This window comes from Passer montanus, unplaced genomic scaffold (assembly GCF_014805655.1).
Source record: "Passer montanus isolate IOZ18808 unplaced genomic scaffold, ASM1480565v1 scaffold71, whole genome shotgun sequence".
NCBI classification, from domain to species: domain Eukaryota; kingdom Metazoa; phylum Chordata; class Aves; order Passeriformes; family Passeridae; genus Passer; species Passer montanus.
The window spans coordinates 2,282,596-2,300,148 of NW_024372259.1; the positions used below are offsets into that span (position 1 = coordinate 2,282,596).

The following is a 17,553-nucleotide window of genomic DNA, read 5'->3' on the forward strand; positions in this document are numbered from 1 at the left end:
TTTATGCACCATGTATGAGATGTATGAATATGCAACAGGCTGTTGTTTTTAAGGGTTAATCCTCTGTTAACCTGTGACCTTTTTTGGGTTTATTTTGCCTGGTACTGTCCCTAACTCTTTAATTTTTATTGTCTTGTCCTAATCTCAATTGTCCAAATTTTTATTCCTCTAATTACATTGCCATTTTTATAACCATTTCATTCCTATTAAACTTCTAAAATGTTAAAAGCAAGCAACTGGCATTTTTCACATCCTTGGCACCCCGTCCTTGGAGCCCAGCACTCCAGAAGGGCTCTCAGGACTGCTGACCCCACACTCTGCTCTCAGCACAGCGCACTCAGCAGCAGTGTTGCTCATGTCAGACTCCTCTATTGGGAAGGAATTTTGTGCTTTTTGCCAAACTCAAGAGAAACGTTGTGCTTTATGTCAAACCCAAGAGAAATTTTGTGCTTTTTGCCAAACCCAAGAGAAATTTTGTGCTTTTTGCTTTCCCACAGTGGTCCACAGTCCTTAGCACCACTGTGCCACCAGCAGCACCGTGCAGAAGGTGCTGTGTGTCCCATTCCATGGGTTATGTGGATTAAAAATATTATTTTTTTTCTTTTAGAGAGCTAAAAGCAGCCTTCTCAATGCAGAGGAAGTGAGGCAAGGCATTCAAGCAGCATCTCCTCACACACCTGCAGTCAGCAGCAGTGTTGCTCATGTCAGAGTCCTCTACTGGGAAGGAATTGTGTGCTTTTTGCCAAACCCAAGAGAAATTTTGTACTTTTTGCTTTCCCACAGTGGTCCACAGTCCTTAGCACCACTGTGCCCCCAGCAGCACCGTGCAGAAGGGGCTGTGTGTCCCATTCCATGGGTTATGTGGATTAATATCCATTATGTGGATTAAAAATATTTTTTTTTATTTTAGAGAGCTACAAGCAGCCTGTCAGTGCAGAGGGGCAGTGAGGTAAGGCATTGAAGCAGCATCTCCTCACACACCTGCAGTCAGCAGCAGTGTTGCTCATGTCAGACTCTTGTGTTGGGAAGGAATTTTGTGCTTTGTGCAAAGCCAGGAGACCAAACCCCTTCCCTCCCACAGGATCTGCAGCGTTTCAAACCTCACATAAACCAGCCAGCCCTCTTCAGCCAGTTCCATGGAGCAAAACACCAAACCCTTGGCCGTGTGGGGCTGTGTCCCTGCAGGCTGTGTCCCTGCAGGCTGTGTCCCTGCAGGCTGTGCTCCAGGCAGGCAGGGAGGAAGCAGGAGGGAGCGACAGGCAGTCTGCTCGGCTCCTGCTGCCCTTCCTGCCCTGCACAGGCACAGGCACTGCTTCCTTCCTCCTGCCTTGTCAGGGGTGAGAACGGCCCTCCGGGGCTTGGATGTTGTCCATGCCTGGGTCAGGAGCCCTCATTCCCACCTCTCCCACATCTCTGGGCTCTTTAGGAGCTGAGCTCTTGGAGATGTCCCCATCCATACACACTCAGCAGTGCTTGTCCCTGCCTTACTCCCACCTGGGCTGGTTTTGCAGAGGCTTGGCCAGAAGTTTTTCACAGAAAGGGTGATAAAGTTCTGGGATGGCTGCCCGGGGAGGTGGTGCAGTCACCATCCCTGGGGGCGTTTAACAAAGCCTGGATGTGGCACTGGGGGCCAGGGTTTAGTTGAGGTGTTGGAGTGGGTTGGACTTTATGATCTTTGAGGTCTCTTCCAACCCAGTGATTCTGTGAATCCCCCAAATTTTAAGCAGAGAGCACACCCTGGCCTGCCCTTCCCAAAGGTGGCAGTCAGCATCCCGAGCAAAGGAGGGCAGAGGCACAAACCCCGTTTGCAGAGGTGCCTCCTCAGCATGGGAACAGGAGAGCCAGCTTTTGCAATCCCAGCAGCTTTCCTCACGCTCACCCTGGGGTGGGAAGGCTGTGGCACACGTTGAACTGGTTTCTGCAGCTCTTGGGCTGAGAAATCCACCTCCTGCTCTGGCCAGCCCCACGCCAGGAGTGGTGCAACAGGTGGAAGCTTTAGGGCTGGCATTTGCTGGCCTTTCCTTGCTGAGTTTGGGATGACTTTCCCACGCTGGCAGGATTTGGGGAGTCCCTGCCAAAGGCATGCTTAGCATGGGAGGTTCCCTCCAGGAACAAACAGAGTTCCAAGGAGTCGCTGGTCCAGTTTGTCTGTCCCTGTCCCACAAAGACCTTGTGCTGCCCCAAAACCTCATGATCCTCTTGTGACTTCCACCTGTGCCTGAAACCTTTGCTGCACTGAGAATGGAAAAGGGGAAATGTCCTGTTGCCTCTTAGAATTTACTAGTAATTACCTAGAATTTTACTTTCAGAAATCCTTCAATAAATTATTTGAATGCTTTATTCATTTATTTGAAAATATTTTTTGGTTTTTTTTTAACAGAATCGCTTAGGTTGGAAAATACCTAAGATTTTTGAGTCCATTTCCAAAAAGTGTAAAGCTTCACAGAGCTGTTGAGGAAAATAAGGATTTTTACCAAAATCTAGGGAAGTTGTAAACTTTCAAGGGATAAAAGAGACAGCCTGGTCTTTGATGCTAGACATTAATTTATGTGATGTAGTAAATAATTTACATTTTCTCCTGAAAGCCACTCCAACCACGCTGTGGTTTATATTTTTTAGAACCAGGCTGTTTTTTGCTGTTCCATAAGGGAAGCTCTGATTTGGGGCTTGGAGGCAGCGAGGAGTTTTTTGGGAGCTCTTCAGCATGCTCAGCTAAGCAATTCCTGCTGGGAGAGGAGAGCTGGGTGCAGAGCACACAGCTGCAGAACTGGTCAGGAAAGATCTGATGAAACATTTCTGCGCCGTGAAAAGTGCCAACTCATCAGAATCCCAGCTGTCTGCAGGGAAGAGCTGGGCTCCCTGGAACTTTTATCAGGAAAATCTTTGTGGCATGTGTTTACACGCATGGGGGGGGGGTGTGATCCCATCCTGGCTTGGTGCAAAGAATGTGCATTTGGTGTGGAAGATGTGCCTTTTCTTCTCAGGGAAAAGCTGTGTTGGTTTGAATTTGGATTTATAAAAGTAGAGGGGACTTTCCCCTCCCCACCCCTGAAAAGGTTTGACAGCTAAAGGAAGAAGCCATAAAGGTTTTCGGATGCTTTGGTGGTTTTCCTCCTCATTTTCGTTTTTAGTGATAGTTGAAAATTGTCAGTGGTGGTTTGAAGAGGATTAAGGCAGAGATGACGATGCAAAACACTGGTCTGGAGTTAAATATTCAGTGTTCTGGGGAATGAAACGGGAAAATGAAGTTGAGGAAAGGCAGCATTGCTTTCTGCAGGATGAATCCCTGGGACTGCCTGCCGTGGGGTGCCAGGATTGCTGATGTCTTACATGGATCCAAAAAGAGATTGTTCAGCTGCAGAAGCAGCGAGGTGCTGGACTGCCAGGGTCCTTGTTATGGGTGAAATTAGAAGGAACTTTTCCCAGGCAGCTTTTAAACCCTAAAAACTTCCTCATAATCCCTGTGCCCATGGGTGATCCATGGCTCCAGGCTCTCCACAAACCACGAGAAGGACAAGGTAGTGCCAGGAAGAGGGAAGGGGCAGAGATCAGCAGGAGCCGAGGCACCAACCCCTGCTGCCAGGCACAGATGTTCCATTTCTCAGTTCCCCTTGGTGGGAGGAGGGATTTGACACAGAGAGGATCTGCTCTGCCCTTGCAGAGGATCTGCTCTGCCCTTGCTGCTCTCAGCGATGGCTGCTCCTCTGTGGTGTGATTTTCTAGCAGGTCCCAAGGTCCCCGGTGGCCCTGGGGGACCTGGAAGGGAGAGGGAAGCAGAGCAGGCAGCTCCGTGGCTCCGAGCATCCCTGTGCCACCTCCCCACCCCGCCCAAGCGGGGAGCAGTGGCACCAAGGACACATCTGCACTCTGGGAACGCGGCTGTCATTTGCCCCATGGCTACGAGGAAGGTGACATTGAGATGCAGGGAGAGGGGGGAAAAGATAATTAGGCAGAGCCTCCTCTGGGCAGACAAAGCTGCGGAGTTCCTGTGATTAATTGGAGATGTTTAGCCCCTGTCACCGAGGCTGCTGCCTGCTTGAGCTCAGAGTTTGCTGGGGAGAAAATCACTCCGGTGAAAAAACACGGGCTCTGCATGGCAGGGCTGGCCTGCTTCTTTCTGCCCTGGACACAAGGCAGCCTTTGGAAGTGGCACAGGACCCACTGCAGGCGTATCAGAGAGGGCAAAAAACATACAGGAAGGTGGACTACAATAGAAGGGTTGTCTGATAGGAAAGCCCAGACAAATAAATGCATTTTTTCCCCAGGAAACCCAAGCCGGTACCATAACCCACTGAAAGATGTCGGGGTCACATTTTTTCCAAGGGAAACAGCTGCCTGAAGAAGCTGATAGCTGGGAGTGGGATTTTTTTTCCCCCTCTCTTTGTGTTTGGAGAGGCTGCTGGAGGAGCAGCAGGATATCTGATGGGCAGAGGGACAGGTCACTGTTCTGCAGGAGAGCTGAGGGAAATCCCAAGCCAGTGGCTCAGAGGGAGGGAAGGGAAATTTTAAACCATTTGTGCAGGGGGAGAAGGAGGAATCCCAGATCACTGGTGAAAATTAAAAAAAAAATAAAGTGTAGGAGAGAGTCCTGCCTGCCTGGGAGAGCAGCACTGTGATCTCTGCCATGGGAAGAGGGTTTTAACCCTGGAAAACCCCTTTGCTTTCTAGTGCATGGCTGTGCTGCAGGCTCACACCTCACTGTGGTTTTGGGGCGGGTCTCTCAGCACTCTCAGAAGCCGAGGGAGCTGCTTCCTCTCCTTTGGGTTTGGGTTTGTATTGATTTGTTTGTATTTGTTTCACTTGTGTTTGGCTTTCGTTCATCAGCGATTAGCGTTTGGCTCTCTGGGCTGTGTTTTGGGATGTTTCCCAGCTCTTCTGACCTTATCTCCAAGCAAGGATAAAGCAGAGCAGTTGGGAAGCCCGGGGGATTAGTTACCAATATCTGATTGTGGCAGGTCCAGGCCGCATCCACACGAATCATTGATTTTTCTGGGGGGAAAAAAAACCAACCCCAGATAACCTTCCTCCTCTTCCTCCCGAGCTCCACGTGGGTGCCTTGCAATTTAGGTGTTTATTCCCATCCAGAAATGGACTCAAGCTGCGGATAGATTCCCATTTGGAAATGTTCCTCCCTGTCCTGTTTGGTTTACGTCAGCAATCCCTGGGGGACGTGCCTGGGTCTCCCGGGGGCTTTGGCCGTCCTGAAGTTCTGTTTTTGCTCCGGGCAGCCTCAGCACCGCTGCTGGTGAGGGGTTTTTGATGGTTTTGTTCCCATCCTCCTCTCAGGAAGGGTCTAACTCACGAACCCTGGTCTGGATAGGAGAGAGAGGCACTGGTGATGGATGACTCCAGCGTGTGCTTCAGACCCGAATTTCACCGTCCATCCCAGGGCTTTCCACCTCTTTACCGCATCCGCCCCCCCCTCCCCGGGGCCTGGCCCGCACATTTGGTGACAGCGAGGGGGGCGGCAGGGGGTCAGGAGCAGGATCTCGCTAACCACATCCTCGTTCCCGGGGTGCCCCGCTGGCAGCCAGATGGCCGGGCCGGGGCTCCCCAGCATCCCGGCCCGCTCCCGAATCCCCGGCCAGCATCCCGGCGCCGACCTGCTCTGCTCGGAGCTGAAACGCCTCCAAAAAAAGCCTCCAAAAAAAGCCGGCGGTGTGCGCGCAGCCCCCTGCCATTATCAGCGGCACGGCAAGCTGCTTCCTCCCTCCTTCCCTCCTTCCCTCCCTCGAGCTGCTTTTGTGTCGCATTGCTTTCCTTTCCAGGTGGCCCACCGGGGCTGCCTCCTGGCCACCGTGCCTGTCGCGGAGAGGCCACCTTTGTCTGCCTGCCAGCCAGCCCGGCCGCCCCTTCCTCCCCTTCCTCCTCCTCCTCCTCCTCCTCCTCCTGCTGCTGCTGCTGCTGCTGCCAGAGCTATTTCGGGAAACAGCAGCTGAGCCGGAGGATTGTTAATTGTTCGCCAAACCCCTTCCAAGCCCGCTGGATCACATGAGGAGATTAGAGCGGCCGCTCACACCCTTTCCCTCCTGCCGCATCCCCCCCTGACCCGCGGGGCCGGGGCCGCGTCCCCGCCGCGGGCACACCGCAGGGCAGGGGCGGATCCAGCTGTGCCCAGCTGTGGCACGCCGGGATGCCGAGCCGGGGGTCGCCGGAGGGGGCCGTGCAGGCACGGAGGAGCCTCGGGGCAGGCACAAGGAAGGCAGACAAAGCCACCCCGGGCGCTGACCTCAGAAGCTGCCATGTGACTCTGCCTCAAAGTTACTAAAGCATGACATCAGCCTGGGAGGGAGCGGCAGGGCTGCCACCAAAATAGTGCCTGCCTTCAACCGGCTGCCTGTGCCTCTGCCTCTGCCTGTGCCTCTGCCTCTGCCTCTGCCTCTGCCTCCGCCTCTGCCGCTCGGAGACCCCCGCCCGCCTCCTCCCTGCATCCCCCCGAGGATGATTGCCATCCAAGGTAGTGCCTGCTAGGAAACAAATGAAAGAGATCGCTTTGACAACACACAAATAAAGCCAGCCTTTAGGTCATTCCCAGGGATGAGAATTAAATGTGTCTGTGAAGCAGCCCACTTCAGATAATAATAAATATAGTGTGCATGCACCTTTGCTTTGGCAGACGTCCTGGACCATGATTCTGAGATGAGATGTTGTTGTGGAAAAGGGAAAACCATCACTCCATCTCTGCAAAGAGAGCAGGCAGGTGTCCAGGCAGGGCTTTGGTGGCCCAGGAACAACGTGCTGATGGCTGTGCCTGACACCAGGAATGGTGTTGGTGGGTGACACTCGTGCTGCTGGGTACCAGCACTGCCCCCCTGCTCCTCCCTGCTGGTGCTCTGTGTGAGCACTGAGGGGGATGAGGGCTCACTCAGTCCCCATCCCCGTCCTGCTCATCCCTGGCCAGGGCCGGGAGAGGCTGCTGGGCCGCCTGTTCCCAGGCAGGGTAGCAGCCAAAAGGCAGTGCCTGCACCTCGTGCCATCAGGGTGAGGTGGTGAGCAGCAGAACAGGTCAGTCTGCTCGCATCCAGGCATCTTCACCCCACAGAGCTCCCACGCTCTGCCTCCTCCACCTGCCCTGGGCTTTTCCCAGCTGGTGCGGTGACTTTGCACTGCTGCTTTTTGCCCCTGAGTTGGGATATGCCCAGCTGGGGTGTATAAATCCGACTTTCTGACCCTCTGCTGAAGATGCAAGCACCCAGATCTGGCAAGCAGCAATCCCGGAGCCGGCGATGGATCACCAAGGGGACACTGGTGGTGGGCAGATGTGGGTGAAGAGCCGTGACTGCCGTCCCAGGCACGCAAGCCCAGACCCGCCCTGGCTGGTTGGGCTGACCTGAGGGCTTAGGACAGGGTGTTGCTGGCCCCTGGGGTGCGGGGAGCAGGTTTGGCAGGTCGGGAGAGCCCCGGTTCCCACCGCCAGAGCCGGCGTCCCTGCGGCCTCCCACGCCGGGTGTGGAGGGGACAGCCCCGCTCCTGGGGCCGGGACAGGCTCTCCCTGCTGGGGGCTCGCCTGGCACCTCCTGCCTCTGGCGCTTTTTGTCTGCGGGGGGAGCTGGCCCGGCTGTTTTGGCCGTGGGGCTGAGCGTGCCCCGGACGGAGCGCGGAGGTTTGGTGGAGGAGGGCTGGCATCTTGAGGTGTCATCACCCAGGCTGACACGCTGCTGTGTCTGACACCCAGAGAGTGGCATTTTGAGGTTTTCCATCTGTGTCGGACCAGGAGGAAAACACACATTTGTCCTGAGCCTGGGTTTGTTGGTTGTTTTTCTTTTTTTTGGAGAAGGCTCTTGCTATGTCAACTATGCGTTGGTGTGGCCTCATCTTCACCCTTTTTTTTGTTACCTCTGAGACCAGCCACCCTTTTGCCCTTCTAGAATGCCAGGACGGGATTACAGGCCAACAAAATGTCATGACAGCCTGTGGCTTTCTTTTGGGGGAGTCTGTGGGTTCATCCCCTGGGAAAAAAGGGATGGAAGCAAGCTGTCGTGTGTCAGCTGGGAGTGGAAACTGGTACTCTGGGGCAGCACGTTGAACTTCCTTAATTTTTGGCCCTTTCACTTCTTTTTCTTGCTTGCAAATGGTGGTTAGCCCTTGGTGGAAGGAGGAGGATCTGCACTCCAAGCTCTGAAACTTTCTTGGAGGCTTTCCTGGTGCCTGGAGCTGTGTCTGGGGGTGACAGTGTCACCCGCTGTGTCCCCCAGCCACCCTGCCGATCCTGCCACCAGCTTTCACAGCTACAGCCCAGTGATGTTCCAGCTGCCAGCCAAGGTGCTCCAGCTTGCCGTGGTGCCCATCCCCTTGGAGATGCCCTATTTGTCCTCCGGTGGCCCTTCCCAGCCCCCTCGTGGATCTTTCTGCCCTGGGCTTTCTGAGAGCCCCACTGCCAGACCCCTGGAGCAGAACTCCGCCTGGCAGCTGGGCAAGCACGGCTTTCTGCTCCACATCAGGGCAGATTTTCCCTGAAATCCTCACAGACACGCTTCGCCCTCCAGCCATCAGCACCACCAGCTCCTTCTCTAAGACCCCAGACAAGGGGCTGAAATTGCAGGAAACCTGACCAAACGGAGCCTGCGCTGGGTTTGATTTGTTTTGTTGGGTTTGTTTGGTTTTTTTCTCCCCGAGGAAGGTTTCCATCGCTTTCCAAGGCCCGAATTCCCCGCGCTGCCCGCCTGGGGTGCAGCGAGCCGGGGGCGCCGCGGTGGGCCCCACCGCGCGCGGCGCGCTGGCGTTGCCGCTTTAAGAGCCCTCTCCGCGGGGCGAGCTTTCGAACGCGCTGCCCTGCGCCGCCATTGGCCGCGGCGCGCGCGCGGGGGCCAGCCGGCGGTTGGAGCGGCCGGCGGCGAGCCCTGATTGGCCGAGGCGGGGGCCGTATAAAAGGCGGGCGGGCGCGTGGGCTCGCTCAGTCTGCGGCGCGAAGGGGCGGCGTGCGGAGCTGGCGTGAGGCGCGGATCCCCGCTCGGCCCGGAGTTTTAATTTTTTTTTAATTTTTTTTACCACCACCCCCCCTTCGCCCGCCTGCTTTCCCCATGGAGTTCAAGCTGGAGGCTCATCGCATCGTCAGCATCTCGCTGGGCAAGATCTACAGCGCGCGGGGCCAGCGCGGCGGCCTGAAGCTGCACAAGAACCTCCTGGTGTCGCTGGTGCTGCGCAGCGCCCGGCAGGTCTACCTGAGCGAGCCGGGCTGCCCGCCCGAGCCGCCCCCCGCCGCCGCCGGGCCCGCTGAGGAGGAGCCGCCGCCCCCGCCGGGGCCCCCCCGCCGCCGCACTGCCCCCGCAAGCGGAGCGCCGGCGAGCGCGGCCAGGCGGGCTCCCCGGTGAAGAAGCCCCGCCGCGAGGAAGAGGAGCCGCCGCCGCTGCCGCCGCCCTCGCCGCCCGGCGAGCAGGAGGACATGGAGACGGGCAACGTGGCCAGCCTCATCAGCATCTTCGGCTCCAGCTTCTCGGGACTGCTCAGCAAGGAGCCCAAGGGCCGGCGGCGACCGCCTCTGGACGGCGGCGAGGCGGCGGCGGGCACGGCGCCCGCCGAGGCGGCGGCCGAGCCGGGACAGATCTGCTGCGACGAGCCGGTGCTGCGGACCCTGAACCCCTGGAGCACGGCCATCGTGGCCTTCTGATGCCCCGGCCGCAGAGACTGGCTGCCCGCCGCGGGCCGGGGGGCCCGGAGGTGACACCCACCGAGCGCCGCGGGGCTCCGGCGCCGGCCAGACCCGGCGTCCTTGGCCGCCGCGCGGGAGGGAGCGCGGGGCAGCGGCGGCAGCGCTTCCCCGTGCCCCGGCGGGTCCCGGCTGCCGGCGCCCGCCCTGGGAGCGCCCCCGGCCCTGCCCTCCCGGAATTCCCCTTCCCGGCAGAGCCGCCGCCCTCCCCGGCGCCCGGGGGAGGCTCCTCGGCTGCCGCCGACCCCGGGGCCGCCCCCGGCGGGTGATATTTTAAGTTTGGAAAGTATTAAGTTTATTAAATAAAGTGTCTATTTTGGAAAGGTTTAGGTCAGAACTATTACATGGTGCTTTTTAAAAGTGTTTATTGAGAGGAACGAAGTTTACAGACGCTCTGACGGAAAGTCCTTGAGCCTGTTTGTTAGGCTTGGTAACTCCCGGTCTTTGTTGTATAAAGGCTTGGGGCTCCCGTAGGGAATTTTGTACAGTGTTCTCCTTCAGTGATGTATCATGTTTTGTATAAAATGTAATTTCTACGTGTACAACACGTATTAAATATTTTCAACTGTATGAGCCTAGTTCCTGTTTGTGCCCCGCTGGCTCGAGGGGGAGGAGGGCAGGCAGCAGCCGGGGTGTGGTTCTGCATGTCTGTGGCTGGATCCACCCAGCCTCGCCAGAGGCTTGGGGTGGGTTGGAGTCCAGCTCTTCTGGGAGCCGGGGAAGAAAGGGAACTTATGTCAGGGTGCCTGGAGTCCTTCCCGGGATCTTCCAGGTGCTCCCACTGCTCTTCTGGCTGCAGCCTCTTCTCGGCGCCGGAGCTGCCGTGGCATTTGAGGTCTTTCTCTGAAAGTACCTGATGTGCAGAGTCACTGGCTGTGGGTGGGAAGCGGTTGCTAAATCCCTGAGGAGCAGCTGGGTGCAGCCTGACCCGGCCTGTGGCACAGCTGGGCTGAGCACTGGCCTCCAGCAGTGCCTGCTCACACATCTGGACTGGGGCTGTGCGAGTGGGTTTTACCCAGTAGAACACAGCTGCTGCTCTGCAAGAAGTGATTCTGTGCCTCTGCTTTGCTGTTACTTGCAGAATAGTTCAAACGATAAATATCAGGAGGGTTTTTTTCCCTTCTCTTTCATTATCAGTAAAACTATAACTGGGTTAAAGTTCCTGCTGTTAGGGGTGGGGAGAAAAGTTTGGCCTCGGCTTCACAGTGAGTGGAGTGCCCCAAGGCGTTGTAATTAGACTGAATTGTGGGGGAATTTTTTTTCTTTCCTTGCTTCTTGCTGGAAGATTCACTAGAGGCTTCTCTGCTCCTAATTAATGAACTTTTCGACTGGGGATTGCATCTCTGGCAAGTTGAAGATGTTTGTGTGCTGTGAAATGCAGCCTGGGGTATCTGGCTGAACCTTGGGAGCCTGTTTTGTGGTGGGGGCACGAGAAATTACCAACGTGGAGGTTTTAACACCTTGGGCCTGTGAGAAACTGGAGGTGTTGGGCTGGGTCATCCCAAAGCAGGGGGATGGGAGAGATTGGGAGAAACTGCCTGGTCTGGGGTGGCTCTGAGGCAGCCCTGCTACTTGGTGTGCAATTTAATAGCTCCTCATTCTTAGGTAAAAGCAAAAGTCCTGCCATCTGAATTTTCTAGGTAATTGCACCTAATGGTGACACAATTTCAGTCTGGTAGCTGACACAAGGAAATGGGTGTGATGAGACATTTCTTTTCACTCACTGACCTCTGGGAGGTGATGGGAAGGTGCTGTCCCTGCTTCCCTCCTACAAGTGCTCTCCAGGAGAGCCCCACACTCACTCCTGTCTCAAGGGAGGTGAGGAGGATCTCTCTAGTGAAAGAATAGCAGGAGGAGGAGGATGGCTGCACAGATATCTCCCCCAGCTCTCCTGCTCTTAAGGTCAGAAGCTGGAGGATGGAAACAGCCTCCAGCTCCTGCAGCAGCACAGGTTCCTTCTCAAGGTTCCAGTCCTGCTCCTTGTCCACCAGCAGCATCTCCACGGAAGTGAATTATTTTGCCCACCTTCCAAATCCCGAAAATGGGATGGGGGCACTCCTGATCTTGGCATTTCCAAGAGTTTTCTAGCATCCAGCCCCTGGAAGATCACCTGATCCTGCTGGTTGGTGTGGCCCTGGTGTCCCCAGACAGACAAGACCCAACCTCCCCCTGGCACAGAGCACCCAGCAGCGCTCGGATCTACTCTGTCTTCCAGAGGAGAGTTGTGCAACACCTCAATTGCTGCTGGCCTCTGCCAGCAGGGCAGAGAATGCCCACGGATGCCCACGCAGCTCCCTCGGGCTGGTGTGACCTCCCGTGGAGTTCTCCCCTCCCAGCTCATGGCCACGCAGCCGTGTCCCCGAAAGACCCGGCCCAGCTCCATCTGCTGTGCTGCCACACGCCTCGTTTGATCCGTGGCTGGGTTTTTACCTGTGGGGTCTGCTCCCTGCGACGTGCGTGTCCCCAGGGAGCCTCTGGCTGCTGTGGCTGAGGGGGACAGAAAAAATAACAACAGAGATGTGATAGCTGCTGGTGAGCTCTGCGCCAAACCAGCCTCACATCGAAAAGACCCCTAATAATGGCACTGTGTTGCTTTTGGATTTTTTGTTTTATTTTATTTTTTACTCGCTCACTGCCTTTTTTTTTTTTTTCTTCCCAATCCTATAATCACTTTTACCTAAGCTGGGTTTATTTTCCTTTGTTCATCTCTGTTCTGTTGTGCTGCTTCTACCCCTGGACTTCTCGTCTGCTCACAGAGCCAGAAATGAGTCTGACAGAGGGGACAGCTGAGCAAGGACAGGCAATGAGCTCAAGCCGAGGCTAATGACCCAAACTCACTGCCCAGGCCAATGATGAAAGAGGGAAGAGAAGCGCATAAATAAGCCAGATAAAAATAAAAAACTTCCATCACTGGGGACAGAGGGTGACTCCTATGGAAACTGCCTCACCGGGTCGAGGAGGAGATGACTTAATGGGAAGATGGCAGGATCCTACCCTTCCTAGAATAGCAACGAGCTGCTGGAAGCGCTGGCCTCGGCTGCTGCCCTTCCCCCAGCTCGGGTCAGCTCCCGTGGGAGAGGAGAAGTGCTGGGAAAATCCTCCAGCACAGCCGGAGGCTGGGATAGATGCTGGCAGAGGGAGCGTGGCAGCTGGGCTGCCGGGGTGATGCTTGGGAAGGAGGGCAGGCAGCAGCAGCCTTTCACTTTTCTCCTGCTGTAATCGTCCAGGAGCAATCCCAGGCTGCGGCTCTCCTCGGGGATACCTGCTGGGGAGAGGGAATGACTCCCGGTAAGGGAGGGTCAAAGGTGTGAATCATCCCCGCCTTTAAAGGTGTCTGGCCGGGCCAGGTGCCAGCAGGGGCTGGGGGGAGACCCTCGGGGCTGGGGGGAGCCCTCGGGGCTGGGTGAGACCCTCGGGGCTGGGGGGATCCCTCGAGGATAGGGGGGTTCCCTCGGGGCTGGGCAGCCAGGGGTTCGCAGGAGCTCCACGTTTCACTCTGGCTGCTCTCGCTCCCTCCTGGCCTGATGCAACCCGGCCATCTCCTGCGGCATGGGAAGGGGAGGAAGGCTCCGCACACTCACTGCTGTAGCATCCTGTGTCAGCGCTCAGGAATCCGGCAGGCTGCAGGGAGGGGGCGGGAGGCAGCCCAGCAGCGGGGCTGAGCCTGCTGGGGCCTCTCCCTGCTCGGAGAGCCCCAGGGTACCGCCTCGGGGCTGGGAGCCGCTGGGCAGCCAGGGGTTCGCAGGAGCTCCACGTTTCACTCTGGCTGCTCTCGCTCCCTCCTGGCCTGATGCAACCCGGCCATCTCCTGCGGCATGGGAAGGGGAGGAAGGCTCCGCACACTCACTGCTGTAGCATCCTGTGTCAGCGCTCAGGAATCCGGCAGGCTGCAGGGAGGGGGCGGGAGGCAGCCCAGCAGCGGGGCTGAGCCTGCTGGGGCCTCTCCCTGCTCGGAGAGCCCCAGGGTACCGGGGCATCCCTGGGAGCTGCACCCCCTGGGGTCTCTCCCTGCCCATAGGGACTGGAGCATCCCTGGGGGCTTCACTTCCTGAGGTCTCTCCCTGCCCAGAGGGACTGGAGCATCCCCGAGGGCTGCACCTCCTGAGGAATTTCCCTGTCTGGGGGGTACCAGAGCATCCCTGGGGGCTGCATCTCCTGGGGTCTCTCCCTTCCTGGGGGTGCCGGAGCATCCCTGGGGGCTTCACTTCCTGGGGTCTCTCCCTGCCTGGAGGGACTGGAGCATCCCTGGGGGCTGCACCTCCGGGGGTCTCTCCCTGCCTGGGGAGCCCGGGGACAGCAGAACAGCTCTGGAAGTTTTTCCAAAGGCTAAACCCCAGGACAGGTTTTTTTTTTGGGGGAAGGAGGGGTGGGGCTGTGCTGTGGCACAGTGCTGCGTGCTTAGATGACAGCTCCAAAGGCTGGGGAGAGGCATGCCTGGATCTCCCGTGCTGCTGCAGGGCTTGCATCTGTCTCCAATGTACTGTGCTTGCCAGTGATGCTCTGCCAATATATATTTAGGGTGGGTGGGGGGACCCACCCTCGATATAACCCCCTCCCCGGTCCCCAGAGGGCCGGGGGGCTCTGGCAGGGGAGCAGGGAGAGGCTCCGTGTTCTCCTGGGCAGGGTGGTCCAGCCCAGGGGGAGGGAGGGGGAAGGCGGTGGAGCTTCCCGGCAGGGCTAAACCTCATGGAAAACTCCAGGGCTTCTTCCAAGGAGGATCCTTTGAGAGGCTGGAGCGGGGCAGAGAGAGGGGCTGGCATGGTGAGGGGATGGCTGGAAGGTGCCCAGAGCTGCCTTGGCAAGGAGGAAACCCAATAAAGAGAATTATTGCAGGCCAGCACGGGCTCCTGGAGGCAGGGTCAGGGCCAGGCGAGCACCGGGATGAGCGACAAACACAAACAGCTCCCTTCTCTCGGCCTTCTGGTTGTGATTTCTGCTCCCGACATGCAAACCCTGAGGGGCCCCCTCCCCTCCCTCCTTCTCCCCAGCTGGGCGAGGGCTGGCCTGGCCGCCTAATGAAATGCAGAGCTGCTTGGGAGAGCAGGGAAAAGAAAAAAAAAGGGAAAAAAAAAAAAAAGCTCTGCCCCCTGAGTTGTGCCTCTGGTTTCCTCTGGCCCTCTCTCCCAGCGGGGTGATTTATTGGTGATGGAGCCTGGGGAGAGGGGGAGGGAAGGGCTTGGAGCTGCAGGCAAATAGTCATCGCTTATTTCCCAAGCACTCACGCGAGGCAAGGGGAAAAGGGAGGAGAGGGAGGTGAACTGCCTGGGCAGGGCTGGGGAGCATCACTTACCGGAGCTGGGCTCTCCCGGCTGCTCCCAGGTGGTGTTGGAGCACTTTGCACACCAAAGGACCAGCTTTCAGGTGGATGCCCTCTCCCTCTATCCCGGTTTTCCCACTTTTCCTCCCTTCCCGAGGCAGTGGGGTGCTGAGAGCTGCTGCAGCCATCTGGGCTGGCTCTCATGGCCCTGCCCTCTCCTCTCCAGCTCAGCCAGGGGTGACACCTCATCCTTTTCCCCTCTCCTGCAGCCACAGCCAAGGAGGCCAGCCAGACCTCTCCCAGGCTGGCAGAAAAGCAGAGCTACCCATTGTCACCGATTTGTTTTCGGGCACCTGCATGCCCCAAAAGTGCCAGGCTGCGACCTGCCTGCCTGCAGCTAGCCCGGCTCAGCCCAGCCTTACACTTAAGCCGGGCTTAGGCTCTGCAGCAGTGCCAGCAGCGAGGTGTCCCTGTCCTGCGGGATGCTCTGGTGTGCTGCTGTGTGGCAGGGTGACTCCCGCCCGGGAGAGGCAGCCAGGGCTGGCTTTTTTCATGGCTGGGAACGAGTGTGGTTTCCTAGGGGGAAGGTCTCCTCCTCCTCCTCCTCCTCTTGGCCTGTGCTGACAGCGTCTGACCTCAGCTGTCGTCCCTGGCGGTGCAGGGGATTAATCCGAGCCTCGGGACAGGTTGAGGCATGTCCAAGGCGGAGGGAGGAGAGCTCCATGCGTTAGGAACAAAAACAATTCCCAGGGAAATATTTTCCTGCTGCTTTTCCTGGCAGCGAGCGGAGCGGGAGGAAAAGACCTGGCTTTAAATTGCTTGCAGGAGAACTCCAGCCGGGATCAGCTTTCCCTCGGCCTCCTGCACTTCGTGGAGCTCAGCCACCACCCCAGGCCCACGCAGGGATGGCACAAAGGGTGCTCGTCGGATTAAGAATAATTTAATCATGTATTTTGTAAATTTTTTGAATTTTTAAAGCTTTATTAAGGTAATAAAAATGTAAATAGATAATTTAAAGGTAAATAGAGAATACAAATTCATTTCCCACAGGTGCTCAGCCCCCTGAGGTGCTGCTCAGCATCCCGGGCTCTGCTGAGCCAAGGTGTAAATTTTTTGAATTTTGTAAAGTTTTATTAAGGTAATTTTTTAAAAAAGGTAAATAGATGATTTAAAGGTAAATAAAGAATACAAATTAATTTTCTACAGATGCTCAGCCCCCCTGAGGTGCCACTCAGCATCCTGGGCTCTGCTGAGCCAAGGTGTAAATTTTTTGAATTTTGTAAAGTTGTATTAAGGTAATTTTCTTTTAAAAAGGTAAATAAATAATTTAAAGGTAAATAGATAACAAAAATTCATTTCCCACAGGTGCTCAGCCCCCTGAGGTGCCGCTCAGCATCCCGGGCTCTGCTGAGCCAAGGTGTAAATTTTTTTAATTTTGTAAAGTTTTATTAAGGTAATTTCATTTTTTAAAGGTAAATAGATGATTTAAAGGTAAATAGATAATACAGATTCATTTCCCACAAGTGCTCAGCCCCCCGAGGTGCCGCTCAGCATCCTGGGTTCTGCTGAGCCAAGGTGTAAATTTTCTGAATTTTGTAAAGTTTTATTAAGGTAATTTTTTTAAAAAAGGTAAATAATAGAGAACAAAAATTCATTTCCCACAGGTGCTCAGCCCCCTGAGGTGCTGCTCAGCATCCCGGGCTCTGCTGAGCCAAGGTGTAAATTTTCTGAATTTTGTAAAGTTGTATTAAGGTAATTTTCTTTTAAAAAGGGAAATAAATAATTTAAAGGTAAATAGAGAATACAAATTGATTTCCCACAGGTGCTCAGCCCCCTGAGGTGCTGCTCAGCATCCCGGGCTCTGCTGAGCCAAGGTGTAAATTTTCTGAATTTTGTAAAGTTGTATTAAGGTAATTTTCTTTTAAAAAGGGAAATAAATAATTTAAAGGTAAATAGAGAATACAAATTGATTTCCCACAGGTGCTCAGCCCCCTGAGGTGCTGCTCAGCATCCCGGGCTCTGCTGAGCCAAGGTGTAAATTTTCTGAATTTTGTAAAGTTGTATTAAGGTAATTTTTTTAAAAAAGGTAAATAGATAATTTTAAGGTAAATAGATAGTTTAAAGGTAAATAGATAATACAAATTGATTTCCCACAGGTGCTCAGCCCCCTGAGGTGCCACTCAGCATCCCGGGCTCTGCTGGGCCAAGGTGTAAATTTTTTGAATTTTGTAAGTTTCATTAAGGTAATTTTTAAAAAAGGTAAATAAATAATTGTAAGGTAAATAGATTATTTAAAAGTAAATAGATAGTTTAAAGGTAAATAGATAATACAAATTGATTTCCCACAGATGCTCAGCCCTCTGAGCTGCCACTCAGCATCCCGGGCTCTGCTGAGCCAGGGTGTAAATTTTTTGAATTTTTTCAGTTTTATTAAGGCCATTTTTTAAAAAACTGTAAATAGATAATTTTAAGGTAAATAGGTGATTTAAAGGTCAATAGAGAATACAAATTGATTTCCCACAGGTGCTCAGCACCCCGGGCTCTGCTGAGCCAAGGCTGCCTGCCACGCTGCGGCTGCTGGGAGCCGAGCCAGGGGAAGGAACCTGCCCAGCACAGAGCAGGGTCCGCTGCTGGACTCTGCCCTTTGCCT

At 55.3% G+C, this 17,553-nt stretch overlaps 1 protein-coding gene across 1 annotated transcript; it reads left to right on the forward strand.

The window, feature by feature from the left end:
- The first annotated feature begins 8,888 nt into the window (after nucleotides 1–8,888).
- On the forward strand, nucleotides 8,889–10,216 carry IER5 (immediate early response 5). The gene is given in 2 exon segments (XM_039730253.1): nucleotides 8,889–9,243; nucleotides 9,246–10,216. Coding segments are annotated over 2 exon segments (585 nt in total). The 5' UTR covers nucleotides 8,889–9,020; the 3' UTR covers nucleotides 9,608–10,216.
- The last annotated feature ends 7,337 nt before the right edge of the window (nucleotides 10,217–17,553 follow it).